Consider the following 24,938-nt stretch of genomic DNA (forward strand, 5'->3'; position numbering starts at 1 on the left):
TCAAGATATTTTTCTCCAAGTTATAAACATACTAAAAATAGCTCCACCATATTTGATGATTTGCCTTGCACCCCAAGTCTCCTTGCCATGTCACCATACTCTCCATGTCATCAATTATGCCGTGTCACCATGTTTGCTACGTCATCTGCTTTGGTGTCAAATCATGCCAATAAATAGTGCGATTGCACTAACATCCCATCTATGACAACTAATGCAAAGTCACAATATAAGTTTAATTTGTTTGCCAACATATTTCGAGCATTTATTCATAATTGCACCAAATTTTATCATTAACATGTATGAACAAATTCAAATCGACAGATAAAACTTAAAAAAAGGATAAGTAGATCAAAACTAAATTAATCGATATTGTAGGGAAATTAATCTTTATCATGATATAACCTTCAATTATAGGAAAGGAAAAGTCATTAAATTTTTAAATAGATCAGGGACCATATTAAAATAAGTTTAAATGTTTAATTACAACTTACAAGCACATGTTTTCAAAATAAATAAAATAAATAAATCACATGTCCATACATCTTTAAATATATTTTATATTTCAAACCTAATTTTACCTTTTTTTTTTGTGTTATCTCAAGCCTTGAATTGTCTCATTTAGGATATTTGGTTGCTTTATCTTTTCAATGTCTTCACAAATATTATTATTGACTCTTTACTATTATATGATGTAAATCTTATCCCTTTATCCTTTATTTATATTTCAATTCATATGATTTTTGTTAATTCCTCAGGTGTGGTTTGTGGGTTTTATGGAACACTCAAGCACTCATAGAAATCTCACACAAACCAACAAAGAAAGAGACACACGACGTTGGTAACCCAGTTCAACGTCCACTCGCCTACGTCTGGGGGGCCAAGCCCGGAGATAAACAATCCACTAATAGAGGTGAAAATACATGAGTACAAACACTTGTCACTCACTCTCTCAACAATAAAGATCACTACCCTCTCTAGATTGTCTAGTGCTCACACACTCTCCTCCACGAGTCACACTTATAATCTACGAGCAAGGTAGCTTTTATAGACGCCTCAATGTCCCAAATATAGCGCATACCTCTTTTAAAATCTCCACGGCTACTAAATTTAAAAACCTTCCGAAATTAGCTGTTGCAACTCCTGTCGTAACATAAGTTGCAACATGGCCCTAACTGCTGACTTGACTGAGTCCTGGTTATGTAGCGGACAACCTCAAGACCCATCAACCTCCCGTCATTCTTAGTCCGAGTCGATTTAGCCAAATCTCCCGATCCCGACTGCCGGCAACTAACCTACCTCCTCAGTTTCTCATCACGCAGTCCCCTCGCAAGGGGCGCACGTCCTTGTGCGTCTTCATGAAACTTGCCAAACGTAATCTTCAACCTTCCAAGTTTGGTCTTCAAAGATTCTCCAAACTTGATCTTCAATTGGCCTAAGTTTGGTCCTCAAATCCTGCCGTTAATGATCTTCAATCATTCTCATCAAGGATTTCTCAAATCATACCATTGATAGGTATTTCTTCAATTAAGCTCCACCATATCCAGTCTCTAATTAAATCACCTAAATATGGTCTTGACATGATTTTGTCTTCAAATTGTAATATGTTTCTAAGAATAATTCCACCAAGATCTTCAAGATATTTTCCTCCATGTTATAGACTTATTAAAAATAGCTCCACCAAGATCTTCAAGATGTTTGGTCTTGCAAGCCAAGTCTCCTTGCCATGTCACCATGCTTTCCATGTCATCAATTTATGCCTTGTCACCATGGTTGCCACATCATCTTACCTTGGTGTCAAATCATGCCAATTAAATAGTGCGGTTGCACTAACAATCTCTCCCTTTGGCATAATTTGACACAACTGCTATTACACCCAGACTGACTCATGTTACAATATTCTGTTACAACACTGACTAGAAAACAGACTAGACTGACATTGTTACAACTTCCAGTTACAACATCAACTGGAGAACAGAAACCAGGACTGACACAAGATATTATCTAGTTGCTTACAAAGTACCGAGAAAATATTGCAAATTGCAACTAATGAGACAAAATACAATTAAACATAGCGAACTTGACAAACATAACAGTGTTCAACACAATAAGACCAAATGTTCAAATGCCCACAAAATGAAAAACAAATAACTAGTTAGTCTGGTGCTAGCACACTTCTCCCCCTTTGTGACATAATTGATACCGAAGTCTTTATGAATTGTTGTAAGTCTTGTTACACATTCTCCAGCAGCTCCCCCTATCTTCAGGTTTCCTAGTCTTCATCTCCCCCTGATTCTGTGCTATCAATTTTCTCTCTTCTTCTTCTTCTTCTCAAGGATTTCAAGACGAGAAAGAATCTTCTGCTTCTGTCTAGCAATGATGAACAGTTCTGCAGATAATGATCGTTGCCTCCTCTCCGCATCTTCTAGTTGCTCTTTCAACATCTTCTCACATTCTTCTTCAACCAATAGATTTGCCTCTTCTTCATCTTCATGCATTGGTGGTGGAGACACCCTTCCTACAGGTAAATCAATCTTCTTACCTAGGCTGAACAGCTTCTGGGAAATCTTTAGCTTCTTCACTACCGTGACTGCTTCTCCCTTCCTGAGTTGTGCTCCATGTTGTAACAAATACCTGGGCTGAACGCTTTAAAATTGAATGCTTACTACCACAATCTTGACAAAAAGCAAAAATCTAAACTGCAAAACTGAAAACTAACTACAATCTAATGTGAATAAATATGAAAATGTTTTAATGAGCAAAAAACCAGCATAACAATCACCGTATCACATGTGTACACCATTAAAATCAAATAGAAGGACAATAGCTATCGTGTAAGCAGAGATATAAAAAAAAATGAAAGAATAAAAGATATATGATATTTAGGATGATCTCGATGACCCAGAGTTGTCTTCTGTGTTACTATACACAGTCTCTAACAACATATCAACCACGTTTATTTTGAATAACCGGTAAATGTTGCACATTGTTTGGAAGTCATCTTCGAAACTAATGGAAGCCATTGTTTTCTGCTCATATGGAATTATATACTTAATTCTGACCGAAGAAGCTTGAAGGTGCCAATACGTACATATTTCTTCCAATAATAATTCCCAGCCAATCAAGATAGTTAAATCTAATACATAACCCTCTTCCTTATATTTCACAACAATGTAAAACATGTGCATTAGGGCACTGCAGCAACAAAACAAAAAAAAACCTTTAGTCATAAACGGACAACTTCTGAACATGGTGGTTGATAAAAATAAGATAATAATATGAACAAAATCTCTAATTAGACGATATCGTTGACGTACGATATGCTCAAGATGAGATACTTGCAGTTTGTGTAACGTTGCACTGGATAGCTTTTCTGGACTGGGGAGACGGAGATGAGGAACGAAGATAGAAATGGTTCTTTACATGAAGAGGATCAAGAATGGAAACAATATGAACAAGAACAACAGCTTCTTCACCAAGACACAAGTAGAAGAAGAATGAAACTTCCAAAGCAAGTTTCTAGTACAATAGCCATGCTATGATTTGACTTGGCGCCATTATTCCCTCCAAACGGCTTAGTGTGACGGAAGGGACGAACGAGTATAGAAAATATAAAGGAAGGACTGACCAGGTATTAATTTTGTTAGAAGGACATGGGAGGAAGTTTAAAAAATTTTAGGGATTTAAAAATAATTTTCCCTATATTTTTTTTTTATGATAAATGCAGTTGAAAAAAATATAACTTTCTAAAAAATAATAATAACTTAAAAAGTATTTAGAAAAAATAAAAATATTTTATTTTTTGTAATTTTTAAAAAGAGAAGCATTTCTATTAAAAAAAAATATCAATATCTTAGTATTCTTAGATGGTCCACTCATGACATAGTTCATGACATGGTTTGATGTGATATTTTAAAACCCATATTAATAGGTAAATTTTTTTATATGATACTAAACTATTATATTTTTTCATTTTGGGTCCAAACTTTTCAATTTGAATTAAAATAATTACCCGGCTTAAATTTTGTTTCATTGAGTGACCATTTATGAAAGATTCCATCTTATTTTTTATAATGTACATACCAAAAAATCTCTGTTATCATATTATAACATGTTGTCTGCTTAGTTGACAATTCTATCTCAGTTGTTGACATAAAATTTCTGACATCACATCATCAAAAATAGGCCAAAATCTGTCGGATGATCATCTAGTGAAATAAAATTGAAGTTGGGTAACCATTTTGATTCAAATTGAAGTTTGGACGACACAATAAACAATCAATGTTATGAAACCGAACCCGGGAGTATGATCCGAGAAGGCTTCCGGGTGATGGGTCAATGGTCGAACCGGGGTTGAACCGGGTTGACTGGTCATAAATATAATATATATTTTTATAAATTTAATTATATATAAATATTAAAAATAATATTTTATAAGTTACCAAAAATTTTAAAAACCAACAATAGAAAAGTGCAACAAATAAATAGTTTTTCTTATAATTTATAAATATTAATGTAATACCATAAATACAAATTCAAACAAAATACAACATAATAATAAACAAAAAATAATGCAATACAAGCTTTTAAGTTTCACAATACAATCTAATAAATAATAAAACTTAGGAATCAGATATTGAGTTTTGATTTTAAATCAAATTTTATACATAACCCCCATATACTTACATATTTAGGTTTTTTTAAATATTACAAAAAAAATATTTACTAAATTATGCATGTTTAGGATTATTTACAAAAATACGCAAGTTGGGGGAAAACGGGAAAATTTTCCCGGTTTCATCTTTTTTTATTTTATTTTTTATTTTAAAATATAGAAAATGGGAGAGTTTCTCCCGTTTTCATTTTTTTAATTAAAAAAATTTGAAAACGGGAGAAATTCTCCTTTTTTTTTTTCTTGATTTTGTAATTTTTTAAATAAAAAAATGAAAAAGCAAAAAAAGAGATAGTTTACTAACGACTTTCAAAGAAGAGAAGCTAACGGCTTTATAAATAAGCAAAAAAACCCCTCTGCCATAATAAATGATATATATATATATATATAATGGGTTCTTTACTAACGGTTTCACCTCTAAGGCTCTAACGGCTTTGTAAAAAAGCAAAAAAAAATAAAAAAATAAAAATAAAAATAAAACCTGTGCGATAGCCACTTTACTAACACATTACTAACGGATATAAATATATCCGTTGGATTAATTTTTTATTATTTTTTCTTATATAATACCCACTTCCCACTTCCCACTTCATACTATCTCCTCCTCCATTCTCATTTTCTTTTATAATACTTTGTACTAATTACTAATAGGTGCAAGTTTGACTGTCCTACTTTGTGTTAATTACTAATCGATGCATGTTTGACCAACTTATTTTGAACTAATTATTGACCAGTGTAGGTTTGACTGATGTATTTTGTGCTAATTACTGACCAGTTCAGGTTTGACCGTCCTTTGTCCTAATTATTGATCTGTGCAGGTTTGACCGACCTACTTTATGCTAAGTACTGACCGGTGCATTTTTCATCGTCCTACTTTGTGGTAATTATTAACGATGTAGATTTGACCGTCCTACTTTGTACTAAGTACTTATCGTTGTAGATTCAACCATCCTATTTTGTACCAATTAATTACCGGTGCAATTTTGATCATTTTATTTCTAATATTTTTCGGGATTTGTAGTTTTTTTTAAAAAATAAAACGTTAATATATATATCAACAATTATTTTTTAGTTAAAAAATTAATTATATAAAAATAATATTTTTAAAACTTAACGGTGCAACCGTTGAGTTTTTTAAAATTAAAAAAAAATGGGAAAACGGGAGTTAATCTCCCGTTCTCATTTTTTTTATTAAAAAGATTACAAAATCAAGAAAACGGGAGAATATCTCTGGTTTTCAAAATTTTTTAATTAAAAAAAACGAAAACGAGAGAAACTATCCTGTTTTCTATATTTTAAAATAAAAAAAATAAAAAAATAAAAAAAGTGAAAACGGGAAAGTTTTCCTTTTTTCCCCCAACGTGCGTATTTTTGTAAATAATCCCAAACATGCGTAATTTAGTAAATAATTTTTTTTGTAATATTTAAAAAAAAGCCACATATTTGTTATTTAAAGTTTTAATTTTAAACATATAATAATATAATTGAGTTGACCCGGTTCAACCGGACCAGGTCGGGCTGTTGATCGAGTACCCTGGTCGGTCAACTAGGTTAACACTGTAACCCGACTCGACCTGGTTTTTTGGCTAGGTCTGGTTCAACCGGGTTGAATCGGTCGGGTCAACCCGGGTTTCAAAACATGGTAAAAAATAGCCATGGTTTGATATCCTATCAAAAAATAAAAATCTATATTGTATAAAAAAAACCCAATTTTTTTTTATTGGTAATGAACAAATAATCCCTCTGAAGTTAAGGTATTCACAAAAGAACTCTATGACTTTTAGTATTCATAGAGGGTCTTTCTTTTTCTTGACAGGTTACTTTTCAGATCTTTCTGTCATAAAGATGACTAATGTTGACATAAAAGTAGTTAATGTTGACCTAAAAAGTAGTTGATCTTAATAGATAGGATTGACTCTCAGTTTTTCAAGTGGAAACAACTAATTTTAAGGCAAACCCATAATTTTAAGTAGAAAACGTCAAATTTTAAACGTAAATGTATTATATATTAATTAAAAATTTATGTGGTTAAAGAAAAATATATAATATTAAATGGAAACTAAATATTTAATCAAAAAAAATTTGTTATAAAATAAAATAAACTAACGGAGTGAACTGTATTAATTAAAAAGTAAACGGTCAGAATTGAAAAATAAATTTTCAGAAAAGAAGGGATTGTCTATAAAATTCAATTGTGAAAGAATATAAGATGTTTTGAAACTTTCTACGAGTTATAATTTTTTTTTTAATGAAATATTTTCATTCATTTTTTTTTTTAAATATATAACTGTGAAGTCAAAATCAAATTTATTAGCCACCGGCGCAAACCACATTGTATAAATTCAGTACAAAATACCTTTAAGCACGTGCGCCGCAACCTCCCCTCTCTAAAACCCTAACCCTCTCCATCCCCCTTCTCCTCCATCCACCATCCGCCATGGCCTTCTCCTCCCTTTCCTTCGCAAACCCTAACCCTAATCCCATTTCCTCCTCCTTCTCCTTCTCAAACCCTAACCCTAACCTTAAGCTTCTCCCTTCGATCCTCCTCCTCTCCAAGCCATGCATCTCCTCTTCCTCCTCCTTCTCATTTTTCTCTCGCCGATCCCTCTGGTCGCCATCCTTCGCACGCCCTCTCCTCGCTGCTCGCTGCTCCATTCGCCCCCGCCCGGCCTACATCCCCAACCGCATCGATGACCCTTCCTACGTCCGCATCTTTGACACTACTCTTCGCGACGGGGAACAGTCCCCTGGCGCCACCATGACCTCTGTGGAAAAGCTTGCCGTCGCTAAACAACTCGCCCGTCTCGGCGTCGACATCATCGAGGCTGGCTTCCCCGCGTCCTCGCCTGACGACCTTGATGCCGTCCGCTCCATTGCAATTGACGTCGGTAACAACCCTGCCGATGAGAGCGGCCATGTGCCAGTGATTTGTGGGCTCGCTCGGTGCAATAAGAAAGATATTGATGCTGCATGGGAGGCCGTGCGGCATGCAAAGAGGCCGCGGGTGCATACGTTCATTGCTACTAGCGAGATTCACTTGAAGTATAAGCTGAGGAAGTCTCAGGAGGAGGTCGTGAAGATCGCGAGTGAAATGGTGGCGTATGCGAGGAGTTTGGGGTGCGAGGATGTTGAGTTTAGTCCAGAGGATGCCGGGAGGTACTCTTTATTTATTTATTTATTGGGTTTAAATGCAAAGGTTGCATCTTTGAATATCGGAAAAGAATAAGAAAGAGATGAGAAGAGTTGTGAAAGTTGCTTTCTTTTGGTTGGTTTTCTAGGGGAAGTTAGATGGGTGGGCAAATGAAGAGCATTTATAATTCAATTTCTTTTATTTATCATCGTTTTCACTTACTTGAAAGACATTCACATTCTTACTCTTTTTAGATCTCAGGAACTTCAAAGGCTTGATTTTATGATTTTGGAGGTTCAGAGATGACTCATCAACATAGATTTATAGTTTTTTTAATGGCTTTCTGATCCTAAAAACTAGAAGAAGGATAAGTAACTGAAAAGAGAGTGGTGGGACTGTATTTTCCTTCTGGCTTATTTTAGGTTTGGAACTGGCTAAAATGCACATATATTTTTCAGTCAATCTCCCATTCATGACATCGAATTGTTGAGATGAGAGAGATTTAGTTGTAATATTGATCAGTCCCTATTTGTCTTGCGTTACTATTCTGCTTCGCTTGCTCTGCATTGTTATAGTTGTATTATTAATGAAGCCCATGCTTAGTCTGCATTATTTTTCTTGAGAATTTTGGTTAATTATTGGACATGATTGACATGTTGTTTCACAGACTCAATCTTTAGCTGTAGTTTTTATCACTATCTGGGTCTCTACATCACATGTGGATGTATTACTCATTCACATTATTGGTAAATTTCATACTTCATTTTTTTCCATTATATTAAACATTGGCTTTCCCTAAATGTTTGCCTGTGAGCATTGGGTTTTAGTACTTTATACTCTAGGGATCAAGAAGTTACATGGGAAGTCCCATGCTTCCAACTGGGAATTTTAAGTTTGATCCACGTAATGTTTTCCATGATCTTTATGCTTGCTTCTCAGGTCCGATAGGGAGTTTCTTTATCATGTTCTGGAGGAAGTTATTAAAGCTGGGGCTACGACTGTCAACATTCCAGACACTGTTGGTTATACCCTTCCTTCTGAATTTGGAAAGTTAATTGCGGATATAAAAGCCAATACCCGTGGAATAGAAAATGTTATCATTTCAACACACTGTCAGAATGACCTTGGACTTGCAACGGCCAATACATTAGCTGTATGTTTCTTTTGTTTCCACCATTCATTCAACCTCCCTTTTGGTATTTAAAGCTGTAAGACAGTCACTTTTTGGGCAATGTAAACTAGGGCGCTTATGCAGGGGCGAGACAACTTGAGGTGACAATAAATGGCATTGGTGAAAGAGCTGGAAATGCTTCTTTGGAGGAGGTATAAGTTGAATACTTAATGCGTTGCATATGCTTTTGATATTGTCTTTGTTTGTATGTTTAGAATTTTAAGTTTCAACCATAATTTCTCTATCAAAGGGGTGGTGTCAACTGATAGGCTACTTACATGGAGATAAATATGCCTATTTGGTTAAAGAATATATCTTCTATGGCAAATTTTATCAGTCTTGTATTTTTTTTAATCTGTTTATTTAGTTTTATTGACTTTGAAAATTGATCAGTGTTCTATTTTTATTTAATTAGTCATTTTCTGAAGGACACATTTTAAGTTTCAGCGATACCCATTTATTCAGTTTCAGTGAAGAGTTTGACAGTGGCATGTGAAAACTCATCATGGCCAGAAATAGTGTGATCATGACGATATCATTGCGCAAATGACCTTACTAAAACACATGCAACTTTATATTTGGAGATGATATAAAACTGGATTTCATGAACAAGGTGCCTTTGAGAGGGCGCGATAGCTGCTATCTTTATATGTGGTGGTTCTTATGTATATTAATTTAAGTAAACAAATCTCCTCTTTTACTTAAAATTCCCTGTATTTAAGAGGTTCTCTATTGTGATCTTGTATGATGTTTAATATTATATTTAAATTGGGGAAGAACTTGCTTGATGACAACTTTTGACCCACTTATTGTATTCCTATTTTATCTTCAGCTGAAGTTTGTATGGGTCCTTTGCAGGTCGTCATGGCTATAAAATGTCGTAAGGAGCTAGTGGGTGGTCTTCATACTGGGATCAACACGAAGCATATTGTCAGGGCTAGCAAGATGGTAGCTTCATAGTTCGATTGCATCTTATTTTATGGTTCATCTGCATATATATATAGTCATTACATAATTTGTTCAACTTTGTTTCAGGTGGTAGAGTACACAGGATTACATGTGCAACCACATAAAGCTATTGTTGGAGCTAATGCTTTTGCTCATGAAAGTGGTATACACCAGGCAGGTTGTAGGCTGTGCTATACACTACAATAGGCGTACACCATGGCCATCATTTGCTGTTTAGGCATTAACTTGATAGATTCACATCAGCATTTGATCTAAGGTTGTTCTTGTATGGTTAGGAGATCTGTGATGCGTGTAGCCAAAGTTCTCTGTCATCATCAAGCATCAATTTCTCATATTAAGTGTTTTGCTTGATCTCCAAATCAGTGAGCCCATTTGGTTACTTCCCTTGTAGATGTTCAGTTTTCAACTCTGGCACAAGGAGCTTTAACATCTTTTTTTGCAAGTAGCTAAACCACTAAGCATCCCAGTTTCTGTAGTTATGTTGTCTCTCACATTCACTTGTGATGGTTAGTGGATTATTACTATAGAACTGTAAGATGTGTACTATTGGAAAGAATAGACAGGGTGTTATAGAAGCCATGGGTAGAGTTATTTCACATTTGCATATTCATACAACTGAGCATTGAATTGCTATGCATATACGGGGACCATATGCCATGTAAAATATTTCCACCATTCGTTTATGTGATAATGTTTTCTATTTTTTCTGTATGCACATTATAAGTCTTCTAATGTCGAATTCTATAGGATGGAATGCTTAAATTTAAGGGTACATATGAGATAATCTCTCCTGAAGATATTGGATTAGCTCGAGCTAATGAATCTGGGATTGTACTTGGAAAGCTCAGGTATGGAAATTCCTGTAACAAAGCACAAAGAAACAAATCATGCCTATATCATTTGGTAGCTGCATTTGTTCTTCAGCATTAATTTTTTATAATATTTTCGATTCATTAGTTCTAGGATACCAACTGATATAGTTTCATTGTTTTTCCTCCTTTCTTCCTTGAGAGGATAAATATATATCACTTTCTATAGCATCATCCTGCTTTGCTATAGCACAATGATTGTTTGTATTTTTTCAATGAAAGGATAGACACTGGTTAAGCTAATGATAATTTGCTTTTGATTGTGTAGTGGGTCTGATATGATGAGCACTTAGATATTTGTATAGCATTGTATGTGTACTGTTTACTCTTTGGTGCTATTTGAGTGTGTTAGATATTTGTAGAGCACCATATGAGATGTTCACTCTTTTGGTGCTTTTTGAATGTCTGGATTGGCTCATGAATGAAGAAAATACAGCAGTAAAGAAAAAAGTTCTACTATTGTCTAAGTTCTCGTCTTTTTGCATTTCTTGACCTTTAGTTAGTAATCATCATACTTTTCTAAGTGACCTCTTTCAACAAGTACCTAAATCATTTTCATCATGTGTTGTAAGAAAGCCACGGTATATGCCTAACAGTTTTTCCATCATGTGGTGTAAAAAAGGCATAATGTAAGCCTGATAATATTTCTGTCTTGTGCTGTGCTAGTACTTAGAGATGTTACTTTCTGTTTCTTTTTCTTTGTAGTGGACGCCATGCTTTGAGATCTAGGCTTTTGGAGGTACAAACTTGTAAAACTTGCTGCCTTATTGTGATAGATGCATGTGTTTTTTGGGTTTTGTAACATCATTATTCATGTGGCTCTTCTGTTTTCAGTTTGGATATGACATAAATGGGAAAGAACTTGATGATATTTTCAAGCGTTTCAAAGAAGTTGCAGAAAAGAAAAAGGTTGATGTTTCTAAATATCTGTATTTTTATTTCTCAACTTAATATGATTATTCATTCTTTTCGATTCTCTAAGTTATAGGGTTAGTTTTTAACAAATTTTACATGAATTTATGAAGTTAATAATTCTTCAAGTAGTTCTTCAAGTCAAGGACTTATTAATAAAGTTGATTTAGTTGTAATGATTAAGGATTGGAAAGAAATTTACACAGGTTGGTATGCTTAATTACTCTGATGAAGGGATAGAGATTCCTAGCGGCTCATTGCTGGAATACTAGAAAAAACTCAAAAACAAAAAAACTGCCGGCTTTGTTCATTACAAGGCTTTTTATCTTTTTCTTTGTCTTCTCTCTCTCTCTCTCTGTGTATGTTATGTGACGCGGAGGGTGGGGTGTTCAAAACTTTACTAGGTTACTTTACCAGTTTACCTTAAAAATAGAGATTCTTGCTTACTTGAAAAGGGCTCATTTCTTCTTTAAACAGATCTTCACATCTTTTTATAATTTCTTTTTCATTTGCTCTTTTTTTATTGTGTCTTCCTGAAGTAATAGTTTTCAACTAGTGTGAGTTTTTGTCGTTCTATTTCGCTGCATCTATTTTTCTCTTTTTCTTGATCCTTAATCTCAATTACATTTTTTTAGGGGCTCCTAATGATTGGTCTTGTTCCCTCTATCTGGTAATAGAAACTGGCAAGATTTGGCGTGTCTCCAATATTGTTGTGTTTATTGCTTTCTTTTTGGTACATATTCTTATAATTTTAGTTACCATTATGTTTTATTTTTTTTTTTTATTTTTTTGTTTTTATCTTCATATCTAGGTGGCTGCTGGGATGGTCCACCTGTTGTTTTGTTTTTCATTGAAAACGGACTAGTATCTTTGTTCTTTTCCTCATGTTATACATTTCTCTAATTCATCATCTGTTGCATATTCCCCTGTATTTTGTTTAGGATGTGTATTTCTTTGAAGAAACCTAGAATACTCTTCAGTTTATTTTGTTCTTAGCAAGTTCTGCTATGATGGCAGCATGTAACTGATGATGACATCGAAGCCCTTATTTCTGATGAGATATTCCAGCCTCAAGTTGTATGGTCCCTGGGTGATTTACAGGTGAAGTTGGTTTTCATTTTCTCGACTGCGTAAATTAATGTCAGGGTTGTTGGATTATTATTTTGGATCTTTATGGAGCCCATGCACAGGTTACTTGTGGAACACTTGGTCTTTCTACAGCAACAGTTAAACTTATTACTTCAGATGGGGAGGAGAAGATTGAATGCTCAATTGGAACAGGACCTGTCGATGCTGCCTACAAAGCTGTTGACAATATAGTCCAGGTGATCATGCAATTGGATATTCTCACCTTATGCTTTCTCTTTGTCCAACTTGCTTTGGTACAAGTTTGCTTTTCTCGTGGATTGGGATTTTACTTTCTATGTTCCTAAAAATCGATGAGTGTGGCTTTTTTAATCTTATGCTTGACATGCCCTTCATGATTTTCTTGATTTAACAACATTCTCAATTGATTCTCTACCAAAAGGAACAAACAAATATTCTCATATTATTCTTAGTGCTGTCTGTAATTTTTTTTTAAAATAATTTATGCTAATCCAGTTAGCAAAGAATCATCTGCATATCTTCTTGTCCTTCACACTGCATTTCTATTTTACAGATACCGGTAACTCTTCAGGAGTACTCAATGAATGCGGTCACTGAAGGTATTGATGCTATTGCCACCACAAGAGTTGTAATTCGTGGAGATGACAGGCCCACAACCACAAATGCCTCAACAGGAGAAACAGTCCAACGAACTTTCAGGTCATCTCCTTGCTCTCTTCTCCTGATCTTTAATGTTTCAAGATCAACAATGGCATCCTCTTGCATTTGTGTTTATACTGATATCTCCATTCAATTTCTCAGTGGAAGCGGTGCAGGGATGGATATTGTTGTCTCCAGTGTTCGGGCATATATCAGCGCTCTAAACAAAATGTTGGGTTTCCAAGACTTCTCTGCACATAAGGTTGCCGCAGGTCAGACCTCTCAGAGTTCCCAGTAAACCAAACTCAGAAAGATGATTGGGAACTTACATTGTCGTGAAAAGGTTTGTGCTTGTTTATCTATCGTTTAAATCTTTCTAGTATGAAATTTCGGACTAAATGTATGTCAGAGGTTGGTTTTGATGTTTCAGGTTTTCTAATGTATTTCTAGTTTGTTTTGCTGTATTCTGCCGAATCGACGAAGTAGATTTCATGTAAGATTACAAACTTTCCAGTGAAGTGAATAAATTAAGTTTGCAAAATATTTTCTTCAGCATCTCTCATTGTCCAGATCTAAGGTTGTCCAATGTTTGTCATATGTTTCATAAAGATTACATTTTGGTTGTTTGGACTCTGAATACTTCCCACCAAATGTTTTGCATTTTTCTGTTAGGTATTATTCTTTATCATCTGCAGCTGGCATGACATTTTTTTCATGTCAAACTTATTTTCTTGCTGGACATGCAACTTGTGAGTGTGCTCAATTTTGGTTTATTTTTGTTAGTCAGTAGACATTTCTGACTGGCTACCTTCCAATGCCTCAATGGATTTTAAATTTGAGAGTGACTTTTGCTTTGTAATTCATGGATTGTCTCATAATATTAATAACTCCTGTTGAATTTGTATTGGTTGGTTGTGTTTTTTTATAAAACAATGTTCTCATAATTTTTATTCATGTCAACTAGAATTTTTTTATGAACAGACCAAAATACCTTCTTTTTTTTATTTTTTTATTTTTTGCAAACTAAAGGTCAAAGATATATATATATATATATATATAGGAGTGCATAAAAACAATTTCATTGTATTTTTACAAAATGGAAGGTTGTGTATATACATATAAAGACTTTATTTTATTTTATTTTATATGAATATATAGTTTTATATAATTCTATGATATTTTGGTGAGGTATATATATATATATGTATATGTAAATATGATTTTTATGAGGGTGTATATATATGCATATATATATATATATATATATTATGTTATTTTGTAAGTTACTAGTTTTGCATGAACAGTAAAGTTCATATAAAAAACAAACATTTGGTAGGTCAATGTTTAAAGCAAAGCAAACAAAGTTGATTTGAGTTTATGAATAGACATGCAATTATTTTCATTTATATATATATATATAATGATATTTTTTAGGTTACTAGTTTTGCATGGGGCATCAATGTTGTTCATATAACACCCAAACATTTGGTAGGTTAATGTTCAATGCAAACAAATAAAGTTGATTTGAATGTATGAATAGACAAGCAATTAATTTCATTTTCATGTTAATATGTCCAACCACATTTGAGAACCAAACCAAAAAAGAAGTACCATAACATGACAAATTAAAAAAGCTCTTTTAATTAGTCAATAAGTATCAAGTAGAGCAGAAGGTATGGTTTCTTTTATTTTAGGGTTTCTCACTTTTAGAGAAAGATAAAAAAGTGACGAGAGAGAAACATCTTAACTTTTTAAGCATGAAAATTTCAATTCTTTTGTGAAAATGTATATATATATATATATATAGGCTAAACATCATCTGCGGACGTTCGTAGAGTCGTCCGCAGATGATGTACAGTATTTTTCATAGGGTTGGATGGCTGTGATTGATTCAGTTACTGTGCTGAGATTGATTGGACGGTTCAGATCAAAATACTGTGCATCTCACTTTTTACTGTGCTTATAAATAGTGCACAATGTTACTGTTTATAGAACAGTGTGCCGTCGTTGGATTGAAATCCAACGGCCCATATCAACGTTCACAGATTAAGTTTCTGTGAACATTGACAGAGGATGCATCCTATATATATATATGCATATATTCTTTTTTTGATTATGTGATGTTTTTGAAAGTTTGGTATAAATACCTTTTTTGGTCTATGAGTTAAAATTTTAGAATAAATATAAAGCTATTATATTTATGTATTTTGTATATAACTTTAGATTTCTATTGATCAAAGTGTTCTTAGAAATGAAGCATAGGAATCATTTAGAATTTATCTAAATTTAAACAAAGGTAAAGATTTGTTTGTAAATGATAAAAAAGAAAGTCCATTAAACTTGAGCATAAATAAATATTAATTTTTTTAAAATTAATGATTTTATATATTATCCTTTATTCTAATTTCACTTAGTAATTGTGAACATTTTGAGTTCAATGAATGGATGCCCTAATGTTCATGCCAAGTAGAGAAAAGACTTGATTGGCATAATTTATTTTGTCTCTCAAATATGAACCAAAAGACATGGCATTAAACACAACCTCTAATCCTTGATTTATTAAGATAAATAGAAAATTCTCACCAACTAAACTACTATTTATTTATTTATTAAATTTTTTAGAAGGGAAGTGTTATATAAAATAATTGAAATATAGGGCATGACATTTTGATTGTTATATATATACAATTCTAAATTAAAAAAATAGTTTTTTTATTATGGACGTTTTTTTTTAAATTCTTTTTAGCTTGGGATAAAAATTAAAAAAAATCTTCCCTAATTTTTCCTTAGTCTTTTACTATTTTATTTTTCTATGTATATATTTTCTTTCCACTATTTCATAAATAACCCATTACTTATTATTATAATTATTATTATTAGTAGTAGTAGTAGTTTTTTTTTTTTAAGAAAGGAAGAGTTATATTATATATAATAATAGAAATATTAGGCATGACATTTAAATTGTTATATATATATATACTTTTCTATATAAAAATAGTTATTTATTATTTCAGGTATTTTTCTAATTTTTTAGCTTGTGATAAAAAAAAAGCTTTCCTAATTTTCTCATAAATATAAAGGTATATAATTATATACTATAATGGATACACTGTACACATGTCACCTTATTTTTCCTTAGCCTTTTACTATTTTTTTTTCTTTCTATGCATATATTTGCTTTCCACTCTTACATAAATAACCAACTATTATTATTATTATTATTATTATTATTATTATTATTATATATTTTTAAAAAGAGAGAGAGAGAGAGAGAAGATGAGTGGAGGGAGAACAGCATGTGAATGATATCTCCAAGTTTTGGACAGACATGCAATGTCTAAAACTAATATCCTTTTTGATTCCAAATCCAACCACTTTATTTTATGCCAGTTTTTCTTTACTTTGTCATTAAAGTAAGCAAATATACAAATTCATTTAACCTGTATTAGTCCAGCCCTCTCATTGTACTTCTTTGCATCCACAAAAGCCAACCATTGGTTTCTCATTTATTTATTTATTTTAAATTATATTCTATTTAATCTGATGTCTTATCTCAATCCTTAATTCAAACCTTATTATTTTTTTTTAAAAAAGATTTGACTAACAAATATATCATTATCTACTAAACTATCTTCTTCCACTAATGATATACTACATGGTAGCAACTTTTGTTTTTTCTTTTATGTTTTTTTTAAAGGGTGGACATAAGATTTTAAGAATAAAGGTTTTTTTTTTTGCGTGAGTACAAATTATTGTATTTATTTAAATTGTACACTTGATTTTTTTTAGGACTAAACAACAAAAATACAAAATAAGAATGATTCTATAATTCTCTTTTACATATCTTGATTAGAATAAAGATTGATCGTATGAGATTTTTTAGATATCGACAATCATAATTGATCATATATGATTTTTTAGATATCTACAGGCTTGACGTAGAGAAATTTGTCTTTACAATCAAATAAAATCTCTATTGTTTTGATTCACTCACCACTGCTTTTAGTGAAATAACAACTATAATGGATGATTCTGGAGTGTCACTAGTATTATCTACTTGTTTATGGTTTACTTTGGTCCCGCTTTGTAGTTTTTGTCGTATTTAGTTCTTTTTATCTGTTCATTTGTACCTTTTTTTTATTTAACAAAGCTAATGAATATCTATACTAATATTTATTTTTTATGTTTAAATTGTAAATCATATTTAGTTATAATTAAAGAGTATAATTATATTTTTTAAAGTAAAAAAAAAAAAGATTAAAAAGAGGCAAAACACAAGTCAGAGTACTTTGAGTACTTTCTACATAAACAAATATATTTGGGCTTCAAGTCTGGAGAATTGTTAGCCTAATGTGAAGCATATCTTTGATACTTCATCAAACACATTAAATATTTAATGACTTTTTATAATGATGTCTTGAATAGTTTAATTAGATAAGTTGGATTATATCCCTAAGCAATCCTTAAGATCATATCTTCTTAATATTAACTATTGAGAGTGTGTGTGAAAGAGAGATTTGAAGTGGGGACCAAATCAAGTGGCACATAATATTAATTATTAGATTTCAATACTCAAGAGAGATAATGCATGTGATTAGACCTTAAGCATGTATTTATTTATTAATAATATTTAGTATAAAAATGCACCTACACCCTAAAATTATGCAAAATATCACCTACACTCTTAAACTAATATATTATTTCAATCCTGAAAATTGTACCAATGCTATGAAACTCTTTTGTTAGAGGAGAGAGCCTGTGTATATAAATATATAATTAATATAAATAATAAATATAGGTCAATTTTGAGCAGCGAGTGTAATGAAATATCAATTACTCAATTGCAAGGGTGATAAATATTTTTATATTAAATTTTTATTTTTAAAAGATAATAAATTAATTATTTTATATATATATTGATAAATGTGGACAAGTCATGTGTCACGGACATAAACAAGTGTGAAAACTGTGTGCAAGTTTAATAGCACATGTAATCTCACCGTGCGTGAGTTGAGGTTAAAACTCACCTCCTTGGCAAAAACACGAACATTCTATCTTTAGAGATTTAGTGCCAATAGACCAAGAAGTCATTGACTAAAAATATTTATTAAAATAATTTATTTTTGTGAAGTAAGTTTATAAAATATTAGTAGATAATTTTAATTGGTGTAATAACTTATATCTCCTAATCAAACACAGTAAAAATATATATGACATATTTTGTATGATGATATTGGTTTAGAGTATAGGGGTGTAGGTGCAATTTTTTTCATATTAATATTAATAAAATTTAGATAAGGGAAGATTTGGAAGAGGGACAAATCAAGAGGAAGATCACAAGCAAATATATGGAAAGGTAAAAAAAGAAGGAAAAGAGAGTGATCGAGTGGAACCAGCTCAACAAAGACAGGGCTGGGAACATATCATATGATTCTTCCACAAAAGAACATAAATTTTTTTTAATTAATTAAAAAAATAAATAAAAAAGAAAAAGCATGAAAATGAGAGATGGAGCATTATGTCAGAGGATCTCTATTTGAGATTTGGATGGGCCCACAACACTTGGCATTCTTCTTGGACTTCTTCCTTTCCATTTATTTATTTATTTTTAATTAAAAAAACACTACTTGCATGCTCCTTCATATCTTTCTTTCCTTTTTTATGATTTTTTTATTTTTTTAATTTTTAGTTTATTTGGCTCTGGCTCAGGTGGCTTGGCTCCAATTATTTATTTATTTTCTACACATTTGTATTTTCATTAAAAATATATCATTATATTATTAAAGAAAGACTTTTTCAAGATTTTAGTATTCATATATAAATATATGTTTTTAATTAATATTTTTAAATTATGATTAATGACATCAAAATTTTATTTAATAATTTTTTTAGTACAACTCAATATTTAGGAAAGAATTAGTCAGCATTACTGAAAGAGTTAATCGTCATAACTTAAGTGTAGTACGCATTATTTTTATTTTATTTAATTTAGTTATATGGATATGACCTCAACTTAACTTTAATTTTTAGTTTTTAAAACTATTTTGATGTAGCTTAAAAAAGAAAAAAGTAATTAATACTAAACTTAATTATATGATTCTAATCTTAAAAAAGTCCAATTTTAACTTGATTGTGCTCTCTTCCTCTTGACTTCATCTTTATTAAGTAACATGCAAGTAAGAAAGTTCCTTAAAAATTTATTTTATAGAACTAAAAAAACTCCTCCAATTATAGATAAACAAACAAACAAAATAAATAAATATATAAAACAAGCTAAGCCAAGCTGATCAGAGAGAGAGAGAGAGAGACCTGAAACATTATATAAATAATACAACAAAATAATTGTATTTTTTCTGGCTCTTGGATCTCCCCAAAGAACATGAAAAAAATAAAAAAATAAAAAAAAAGAAGCTAAAATAAAAATACAAAACAAATGGTCCATATGTCACATATATTTCTTGGAAGCTCCTTCCTTTCCTTTCCTCTCCCCACACTCCCTTTCTATTTCAAAAGAAAGATTTCTCATTGAGATTTGCACCAAATCCTCTCCAAATCTCCCCACTTTCTCCTTTCCTTCCTATATCAACCCCCCTCTTCTTTTCTTCTTCCTTTACCACTACCACCACCACCCATTCCTTCTTCTTCTTCTTCTTCTTCTTCTTCTTCTTCTTCTTCGAGCAAAAGAGAAAAAAGACAAGCATGGCCATTGTTGCTGATTCCCAGTTTCATGTTCTTGCTGTTGATGATAGTCTCATGGATAGAAAGCTCATTGAGAGACTACTCAAAACCTCTTCTTATCAAGGTCTTCTTTCTTTTTCTCTTTCTTTCTTATCAACATTAAAAAATAACATTTGTTTTGATTTGGTTTAGTTTGGTTTGGTTTTCTCATTGTATTGGGTTTGTGTTTTCAGTGACAACAGTTGATTCTGTGAGCAAAGCTTTGGAGTTTTTGGATGGACAACAACATGTAATTAATTGTTTCTTTTTGTTTTGTTTATGTGATGAATTATGTTGTTTTAAATGTTTGTTTTAAAATTATTAATTTGTTTTTTTAATTTGTTTTGTGTAGGAAATTGAAGTGAATTTGATTATAACTGATTACTGCATGCCTGAAATGACTGGCTATGATTTGCTCAAGAAAATCAAGGTACATACTTAATTTGTATATATAAAAAATATTATTTGTTTTCTATTAAAGACAATACCAAGTTATTTATTTATTTATTTGTTTTATTTGGTTTGTTTGCTTGATCCAGGAATCATCTTCTCTGAAAGACATTCCTGTTGTCATCATGTCTTCAGAAAATGTGCCTTCAAGAATCAACAGGTAAATCTTATATATATATATATATATATATTTGGTTGCATGAATTGATTAATTTAAATAAAGTTTCTGAAGTTATTTAAATGTGATAAATTGAAGATGTTTGGAAGAAGGAGCAGATGAATTTTTTCTGAAGCCAGTGCAGTTATCAGACATGAAAAGATTGAGACCTCACTTATTGAAAGGGAAATTTAAGGAACAAGATCAAGAACAAGGAAAGGTGATGGGTAATAATGGAAACAAGAGAAAAGCTACTGATGAAGAGATTTTACCAGAGAAGAGAAGGACTAGATTTTCAACTAGTCATTCAATCTTGTGATTTTTATTAATTTACTGATATATATAAGATTTTCTTTCTTTTTTTTTTTTAAGGAAAAGTTTATATCTCTGATAAAATAGAGTTTCAATGTTGTTTGTGTAATCTTTTAGAAATTCAATATATTTTTTTTTAAGAAATTTGAAGTTTTATTCTTATTTTTATATTTTTCTTGTGTTTGTGTTTGTTTGTCATGCTGAGGGGCAAAGATGGACAAATTGAATAAAAAGAATTTGAAAGAAAGATTAGAAAAGGAAATTTTAATTATGATTGTGAATTAGGAAGAAAGTTCTTCATTTAATTTTTGATTTTGTTTTCTCAAATAAAATTTAATTAATACTTCGAAAAAAAAGTAAAAAGAAATTGCAGTACAAATAGATCAAGTAAAAGAAGAAAACTCTAGTTTTTATATCTCAATTTTGATTTTGATTTTTTTTTTTAATTTCTCTTGATGAAGGGAAATTGGGCATTTTCCCCCAATTTTAAAATGCATATGTAATTTCATTTTAAATATACAGATAATTATATAGTTTTTGAAAATATATTTGATGTATATATATATATATATATGTATCTATCATAAATAAAATATGAAATAATAATAACAAAATGGGGAAAAAGTCTTTTTTTTTTTTTTTTGCATGCATACTTGTATATGATAAAATGTAAATTCATGCATGTATGTTTTTTTCCTCCCTCAATCTTCCTTGACATTTTAACAAGGGTGTTCTAAGGATATGCAAATTTTTTATTTTAAATTCTCTATATTTTTATTAAAAAACTAATGTTTGTCATGCAAAAGAAAAATATTCTTTAGTGTATGTAAATAATTTCAATTCCATCATGATCAAACAACCAATAACTAATATTTTCAAATGTGTATAAGAAAAACAAAGGAAAATCCATGGAATGGCCACATGTGATTTTTTTAAGGTGAGGGGACCATGATAATAAATAAATAAATAAATAAATCAATGAATGAAGTGAGAAGGAAGATGAGAATTAAGAGCAAGATCACATGAATAAAATGTTGGTTTGATTTTATTCTCCAAGATCCATAACAACAACTTCAACTTCAACTTTTCTTGCCTTGAGAATCCCATTCAAATCATATTCCCTATCAACCCCACCAATAAAACAATGCCATTAAAAATTAGTTGAAGATCTTTTCATTTTTTTTAATTCATTCTTCCCTCAATAACCCATATTTCTTTTTATTTATTAATTTTAATTATAATTTTCAAGGAGATAAATTGCAAAATTTTGAATTTGTTAATTTAATCTTATTCTTCAAATAGTAATAATAATAAGAAATTAAAATAAAAAAGTTAATAAATAAGTTATTCTTTTTGTTATGTGTTAGATATTTAGTGGTGACCACTTTGCAATAAAGTAGTTAGTATTTCATTTTTTTTCCAACTCAAAAATCGAATGTTTGAATCATGCTTATAATTTGATCACAATATTAAAAAAAATTGATATGGTGCATGCAAATTGAATAATAATAATAATAATAATAATAATAATAAGATATCCTTTATCAAAAGTGTTTGAGAGAATTTATAGATATTTGAAAAGTTTATCTACACATATTTATTGTACTCATATAAACATCTCCAGATTTGAAAAAATGGGAGAGAATGAATAAGAGAGAAGTGGGTAGAGAGAGGAACCAACAACAAGCTCAATAGTCTATTTATATGAACGGTAACACTATATATCAAAACAGTATACACAGTTGAATTTCAAACCTCAGATTTGAAAAGTGGGAGAGAGAATGAGTTAGAGAGAGAGAAGTGGGTAGAGAGAAGAACCAACGTTAGCTTAACAATCTATTTATAAAAACAGTAATACTATGCATCAAAACAATATGCACCATTAGATTTCAATTCAACGGGGAATAATCAACATTTGTAGATTTCAATGTCCAAGAACATTCCTACCAAGCTTGCCCCCTATATATATATATATATATATATGTGTTTTGTTATTACTCACTGATTATGAGTTATGTAATATGAGATCTAGGATACATGCATAACCTTTTTAATGCAAATATTAATTTAGTATATATATAGTTACATAAAGAAAGAGCATGCAATCAATGGCTACAACACACAAGTAGTGGACATGAGTCATATGACTATATGAGAGAAACATGTCATCTTTGTTTGCAATAGAAAAGAGGAAACATAATGAAAGCATGAGCCAAAAGGGTTGTCTCCCCTTTACATCATTCTCTCTTGTCTAGCGATGTCTCCACATGATCAATTTTTGTAAATTTTTATTTTTATTATATATTTTTCAATGCATTCATGATGATGATGTGATTTATTTCTATCTTTAATGAGTGATGTCATTCTCCCTTGTTAACTTAGATAAAATAAATATTTAATAAATTAATTTTAAATTAAAATGAAAATTATTTTTGAATAATCATATGTCTTTTTTTATTTAGTTGCGTCAAAACAATTGATGGATAAGTAAAAAAATAAAAAATAATAACAATTACTTATAATATTTTCATTTTAAAACTTAATAATTAGAAATTAAAAAAATATTTTTATTAATCCCTACCAATAAAAGAAAGTAAAATATTTGATAATTCTATAATTAATATAGGCAAATTATATGAGTCATTTGATGAGATGATGGGTTCACTCAGGTCCCAACTCAATTCTTTGAATGAATAAACACATCAACCCATTTTGACTTGAACCCATCAAGCATGAGTTAGGTTATATGCATTGACACCCTTATTATACACCCACAAAAATTAATATTGTCATTGCAAACGCCACAATGTCTTCTAAAAAAGTGTATGTTATTTGCAAGCTATTACCTAAAATATTGAATATGTGTAATAAAAAAAAATAGTATGGGGTAAGGGTCATTTAATGAGCATCCAACCAGCATTCAATGAGGTGTGTATCCAATGGCATTACGAGATATTTATAGATTCAAAATTTATGTATGTTTTTGAGAGATATAATTCATATATATATATATATATATATGTTATGTTTGATTTGATATAGAGCTATTAAACAATTAAGTTGCCCGAGTTTGGCTTGATTCACCTATAAATGAGTCAAATTGAAGAAGAGGGTAGCTTGTTTGAGTTTGAATTGAAAGCTTGATATACTTATATTACATTTGATAAACCAAATACACATTTAAGTTAAATCTTTGTCCTATTTACTCTATAGTAAATAACTAATAATAATAAATTATTAATTTTTTAAATAATATATGATGCAAGACCATACAAGCTAAATACAAAAGAAATATATTCAAGTGGTGTTTATTTTAAAATAGATAATTTATGTATTGTTTTTTACATAAACCAAACATTTTCATTGACTATATGTCTCTCATATATTAAGCATTTAATTTTATGAAACACATCTAAATGAGTAGATAATTTAGTTTGAATAAATGTAAAACTCAAGTCAAAGGTTTCGTAACCTAATGGTATTGGCCGCACTATGAAAAGAGTTGGTGTAAAAATTTAAATTCTGAGTTTAAATCCCATTGGACACAGTGGTGATAACAAGTCTCAGTTGTAGGTGCAAAGTTGCCAGTCCATACTCCATCATACATGTTAAGGGTGCACGTACGAGCAGGACGCTCAATATGCGGCCTATACACACACCCTTGATAATATTGCGCTTATGCGTTTGTCAAAATAAAAAAAAATAAAAAAAAAAGATTTGTTACAAGAAGAACAAGCTTTGATACACTTCATTCCATTTTGAGTATAACGTCAGTTAGAACTCTGAATCTTCTCCTGTGTTAATCCACATCTAACATTCTTTTGTGTATATTCCCA

General features: G+C 30.9%; 2 protein-coding genes across 2 annotated transcripts; both read left to right on the forward strand.

The window, feature by feature from the left end:
• Window positions 1-7,045: 7,045 nt before the first annotated feature.
• Window positions 7,046-14,021, forward strand: LOC120263406 (2-isopropylmalate synthase A-like). Its single transcript, XM_039271292.1, has 12 exons — window positions 7,046-7,825; window positions 8,739-8,952; window positions 9,042-9,122; window positions 9,829-9,918; window positions 10,006-10,092; window positions 10,687-10,787; window positions 11,514-11,547; window positions 11,643-11,717; window positions 12,738-12,821; window positions 12,911-13,045; window positions 13,381-13,526; window positions 13,629-14,021. Exons 1-12 carry the CDS (start codon window positions 7,107-7,109, stop codon window positions 13,762-13,764), a joined length of 1,902 nt encoding a protein of 633 aa, XP_039127226.1. The 5' UTR covers window positions 7,046-7,106; the 3' UTR covers window positions 13,765-14,021.
• Window positions 14,022-19,947: 5,926 nt separating this feature from the next.
• Window positions 19,948-21,227, forward strand: LOC120263591 (two-component response regulator ORR9-like). Its single transcript, XM_039271553.1, has 5 exons — window positions 19,948-20,268; window positions 20,378-20,433; window positions 20,536-20,613; window positions 20,723-20,793; window positions 20,890-21,227. Exons 1-5 carry the CDS (start codon window positions 20,166-20,168, stop codon window positions 21,107-21,109), a joined length of 528 nt encoding a protein of 175 aa, XP_039127487.1. The 5' UTR covers window positions 19,948-20,165; the 3' UTR covers window positions 21,110-21,227.
• The last annotated feature ends 3,711 nt before the right edge of the window (window positions 21,228-24,938 follow it).

The sequence above is a fragment of the Dioscorea cayenensis genome, chromosome 6 (genome assembly GCF_009730915.1).
Source record: "Dioscorea cayenensis subsp. rotundata cultivar TDr96_F1 chromosome 6, TDr96_F1_v2_PseudoChromosome.rev07_lg8_w22 25.fasta, whole genome shotgun sequence".
Taxonomy (NCBI): Eukaryota; Viridiplantae; Streptophyta; class Magnoliopsida; order Dioscoreales; family Dioscoreaceae; genus Dioscorea; species Dioscorea cayenensis.